Source organism: Rhagoletis pomonella, unplaced genomic scaffold, assembly GCF_013731165.1.
Source record: "Rhagoletis pomonella isolate Grant_MI unplaced genomic scaffold, Rhpom_1.0 Rhpom_scaffold_10345, whole genome shotgun sequence".
Lineage (NCBI taxonomy): Eukaryota > Metazoa > Arthropoda > Insecta > Diptera > Tephritidae > Rhagoletis > Rhagoletis pomonella.
In genome coordinates this window covers 1-5,676 of record NW_023468871.1, presented here as the reverse complement: position 1 = coordinate 5,676, position 5,676 = coordinate 1, and the positions used below count along the sequence as shown (strand labels likewise).

General features: G+C 47.6%; 1 protein-coding gene across 1 annotated transcript; it reads left to right on the top strand.

The window, feature by feature from the left end:
- The first annotated feature begins 270 nt into the window (after positions 1-270).
- On the top strand, positions 271-5,542 carry LOC118756448. Its single transcript, XM_036491211.1, has 2 exons — positions 271-4,206; positions 5,081-5,542. The coding sequence occupies exons 1-2, from the start codon at positions 271-273 to the stop codon at positions 5,540-5,542; spliced, it is 4,398 nt and encodes a 1,465-aa protein (XP_036347104.1).
- Positions 5,543-5,676: the final 134 nt, after the last annotated feature.

Genomic DNA, 5,676 nt, shown 5'->3' with positions numbered 1-5,676 from the left:
CAATCGGACTTTTGTAATAATACGCTTTTTCGCTTTTGTACGCAACATATTGGTCCTTCGTCCGGGATCGCGTTGATTAATTTGGGTCAAAATACGGTCCTTAAATACGTTTTAACAAGCTTGTACTGGCTTAAGAACATTTAAAACCAAGAGCAAAAACGCTTATAAATTGATTTCCACGCTCTCGCATGCATAAGTGCGATTTTAAGCGCAAATTTCGTAACAACATTTACACGTGTGTGCCATAACCCCAATTGTATACATCACGCCATGTCCAAAGTGAAGGTGCGTGATTCTGCATTAAACGCAATCAAACGATATGTTGTAATCAGCAAAAATGATGCGTTGGCATTAGACAAAGAAGCAGTAGAAACGTATCTTCAGCTTCTCGAGGAGCAGTGGGTCAGATTCGCTGACGCTCAACAAGAAGTAGAGTTGTTGTGCGGCGAAGAAAGTGCGCCGGTTGAAGAGCAATCACGCACGCAGGCAGAAGAGTGGTACATCACAGCAAAGGCGAATTTTAAACGCCTCATCGGAAGCCCTGAGCAACCGCGCCCTTCCACATCAACAAGTTTCACGTCCTCGCCAGTTCAACTGCCCAAGTTACAGCTGCCGACTTTCAGTGGAGACCCTACAAATTGGTTAGCCTTTTTCGACGCGTTCCAGTCGCTCGTACACACGAACGCGAGTTTGTCTGCTAGTCAAAAATTGCATTATTTGCGCAATTGTCTTCAAGGTGAGGCGCTCCAACTTGTAAGCAGTCTACAGATTTGTGATGGCAACTACAATGCTGCGTGGGATCTACTCACCACGCGTTACAAGGTTTTGCGTGTCATGGTTGATGGTCACTTCAAAGCAATTTTTGCAATTGAAAAGGCATCTCGAGATACTGGTAAGGCCATTAAGCAAGTTTTAAACGCTACCACGCAACACGTTGGCTCGCTACGTGCTTTAGGTCGGCCTGTGGAGTTTTGGGACGATTGGCTTGTCCACCTTACCGTTTCGAAGTTGGCTTACGAAACCCGGAAACAATGGGAGCTGCCATTGGTGAGGGATGTTTTACCTACTTTTGAAGAGTTGGTCGAGTTTTTGGAAACACGTGCGCGTTCGCTAGAGATGGTACCGACGAGTGGTGCGCTGTCAACCTCAGCGCAAGGAGCGCGCCAGCTCAGCAAAACTGCGGCGAAGACTACAACAAACGTGCTCCATGCGATTGGTGAGCAACACACCTCCTCATCCAACCTGGTTGATGCAGGAGCCAGTTCACCCTCATGTCTCCATTGCAACGCCAAACACAAAATTTACGCCTGCCCAACTTTCCGTAAATTAAATGCTGCTGCCCGGTTTGTATTGGTCAAGAAACATAATGCTTGTCTCAACTGTCTGAGCAAAGGCCACTTTCAAGCAAAATGTCGCAGTTTATCAACTTGTAACATATGCCGTCGTCGTCATCATACATTACTACACGGCTGCCGCGAAGATGACACGACCAGCGATGAGCTGAATGTACACGCTTCTCCGTTTGTAAAGCAGGAAGGCAATCTACTTGTGCAACAATCGACTACGTCATCTACAATCGATGACTCTACTACGGCGCGTATACATAATGCTAGCTCGGATGTACCGCACTCTGGTTGCGTAGCATCTCACGTCGCTGAAGCTGACAAGGCCATTTTATTGGCAACCGCAGAGATATATTTGCAAGATCATGCAGGGCGATGGCAACCTGCTCGGGTGTTGTTTGACAACGGCTCACATGCATCCTTCGTGACAGAGGCCTGTATTCAACGCCTCCGTCTACAAAGGAAACCTTCGGCAGCTCATGTCACAGGTATTGGTTCAACAGATGGCGGTAAAGTTAAGGGTGAGACTATTCTTTCACTTGCGCCCCGATCTCTTGACCAGCATTTCACAATCAACTCGCTTATTTTATCGAAGATTACAAACGATCTTCCCAGCGTTTGTGTACAGATGTCGTCTTGGCCGCACTTACGAAATCTCGCTCTTGCTGATCAGCATTACGCCAAACCTGGTCCTATTGATGTGTTAATAGGGATGGATGAGATGGATAAATTCTTGTTAACCGGTCTCTGCAAAGGGCCACCTGACACACCCATGGCGCAAAACACAGTTTTCGGTTGGGTACTTTTCGGAAAGGCCATGCGTTCATCCAGCCCAAGTGCGGGAGTTTTATCCCTGCACTGTGATGTGCAACTCATCCGAATGGTGAGTAAGTTTTGGGAGCTCGAAGAGTTTCCCCCCAAGCGATACTTAACTGTCGAAGAGGAGGCTTGTGAAGGGCATTTTCGCAAGCATTGTCGCCGCGCTGAAGACGGGCGTTACATCGTACGCCTACCGTTAAAGGAATCCGTGCCTTTAGGTGAGTCGAGAAACATATCCGTAAGAAGTCTGCTAAGAATGGAAAAACGTTTCGCTGCTGATGAGGAGCTACGCCGTCAATACGCAGAATTTATGCAGGAGCTTTTAAATATGGGCCACATGGAGCTCGTAGGCAACGCCCAACCGCATAAAAGTTACTACATGCCACACCACGCTGTAGTAAAGAACACCAGCTCCACCACTAAACTGAGAGTGGTGTTCAACGCCTCATGTAAAACCACATCCGGTTTCTCGCTCAACGATGCACTAATGATAGGCCTGCAATTACAAGAGGATCTGTTTTCTATAATGGTGCGGTTCCGGACTCATCGTTACGCAATAATGGCCGATGTCGAAAAAATGTATCGACAGGTATACGTGGCAGAACAAGATGTGGACTACCAACGCATAGTTTGGCGTGACGACCCAACCCAACCTATTCGGGACTATCGCATGCTTCGTGTAACCTACGGCGTCGCTGCAGCTTCCCACTTGGCCGTACGATCTCTGCACCAATCCGCTTTGGATGCCATCGAAACGCACAAAGAAGCAACTGTTGTCATCATGCGCGACTTCTACATGGATGATCTTCTCACAGGCTCATTTTCTGTCGACAACCTTATGAAGCTACGAAATGACGTTACCATAGTTCTGTCTAACGCTGGCTTCGAATTACGGAAGTGGGCTACAAATTGCGACGAGCTTAGGGAGAAAATACCGCATGCGTCAAAGCAAATTTCACATCTGTTAGCTGACGGCGATGAAGTACGCACCCTAGGAATCATTTGGAACACAAGCGACGATTGTTTATCGATTGCAGTGGATTTGACCCCACTGCCTGCAATTCTTACGAAAAGAGTTTTTCTCTCAGATTCGAGTAAAGTCTTCGACCCACTCGGGCTAATCGCGCCGTGCACTATACTCTCGAAAATTTGGCTCCAGCGAATCTGGCGAGCGGAAGTTGATTGGGATGAACCGGTGCCCGCCGATGTCGCTGAAGAGTGGCTCTCTCACCGTCAGCAACTACCTAAACTCACGGCTCTTAAGCTAAATCGTTGGATTGGTACCAGTGAAATCGTCGAGCATGCTGAATACCACGTTTTCACGGATGCATCTCAACGTGCCTACGCTGCGGTACTCTACTGCCGCACGCAACTACCCGATGGAACTTTTAAGGTCGTTCCAGTCGCCGCGCGCGCGAAGGTCGCACCTTTAAAAAGTACTACTCTCCCACGTCTGGAATTGTGCGCAGCGCATTTAGGCGCCAAGCTTGTTAAGCAGGTTCAGTTGAGTTTCGGTTGCAATATGAAAAATTTATACGCGTGGACCGACTCAACTATAACGCTAGCTTGGTTACAGAGTCACCCAAGTCGATGGTCAGTCTTCGTTGCGAATCGCGTAGCCGCAGTACAAGAAGTTCTAGCTCCTGAGTGCTGGAGACACGTCCGCTCAGAGCACAATCCAGCTGACTGCGCGTCTAGAGGCTTGGCTCCGTCGAATCTACTCGCCCATTATCTTTGGTGGCAAGGGCCGAGTTGGTTAGCTGAAAATGACGATCAGTGGCAGCATCAAGCAACAGAAGATTTGGAGTTGCTGACAAGGCGTAACTCGAACATAAGTTCCGAATTACGAGCGACCAAATCCGCATCACACCTCACCCAAACTGCAGAAGATTGGGAACTATTGTCAAGGTATCATTCGTATATTAAACTCAAGAGAATTACAGCCTATGCTCTACGTTTCGTCAACAACTTAAGAACAACTAGCAGTCAACGCAGTACTGGCGCCCTCACCAGCAGTGAAATTCTCCACGCTGAAAATGCACTGGTAAAGTATATCCAAACTAACGCTTTTCCAAAGGAAATTACTTGTTGCAGGTTAACCAAACAAATACCATTACGAAGTCGTCTAATCCGCCTTCAACCATTTTTGGATGTTGATGGCATTCTCCGTGTTGGCGGACGAATAAAACGAGCTTCTGTCTCCACCGACGTTAAGCACCCGATAATCTTACCGAAGAACTCGTCGCTGGCGAAACTCATAATATCCGATATTCACCGCAGTACGCTCCACGCCGGCCCGCAAATCATGCAAACAGTTCTACAACGTCGCTTTTGGGTTCTGGGTTCTCGTAATCTTGTTCGCGCAATCTACCACAAATGTGTAAAATGTAAACGCATTAACCGCCGACCGTTGGGTCAAGTAATGTCGGATCTACCAAGCAGCCGCCTTACGAGTTCTCGATGTTTTCTGCACAGCGCCGTCGACTTTGCGGGACCCTATTTTATAAAGTTTTCACGAGGCAGAGGAGCCAAATCATGCAAGGCGTATATATGCAGTTTCATATGCATGAGTACTGGTGCAATGCACCTCGAGCTCGTTGGAGATCTCTCTTCACCTGCGTTTGTCGCCGCTCTCTCTAGATTTGTAAACAGAAGAGGTTATTGTCAGCATGTATACTCGGACAACGGCACTAATTTCGTTGGTGCCGAAAGAGAGTTATACGCCGCCTACCGCCGTTGCGTGAGAGATGAAAAGCTTACCTCGTATTTGGCGAACATGCAAATAACATGGCACTTTAATCCGCCAAGCGCTCCACATATGGGTGGTTATTGGGAGGCAGCGAGTAAAATACCACTTAAAGCGTGCTCTCGGTAGCTCTTTATTAACATACGAAGAACTTGCTACGCTTTTAACGGAGGTGGAAGCTTGTGTTAACTCGCGACCGCTCTATTGGCACTCTGCTAGTGCTGATGATTTGGAAATCCTCACTCCTGGTCATTTCTTGATTGGTGAGCCAATCAAGGCGCTGCCTGAACCTGACACCGAAAATTTCTCAGGGACGTTACATCAACGTTGGCAAGCCATTAGTGCAATGCGGCAACATTTTTGGTCACGTTGGCGAAACGAATATGTCGTCAACCTACAACAACGAGTTAAATGGTTTCGCCCCTCCTCGAACCTGAAAGAAGATGACGTTGTTATCATTCACGATTCGAATAGCCCACCCACTAAATGGCGACTTGGGCGTGTAACTCAGTGTCATCCGGGTGCGGATGGACTGGTACGCGTAGTAAAGCTGAAGACGGCGGACGGAGAATTGGTGCGGCCTATTGCGAAACTGACGCTTTTGCCAACGCAAAATGATATATTTACTTTGTAATATTTGTACGATCTTGATAGATACTTATGCAATTTTGAAACTTGAATTTAATTTCGAACTTATCCCAGTCGTTCAAGGCGGCCGGTATGTTCGTGCCCATATGGCAACTCTGTTTTGCTTTGTTATTCCAATGG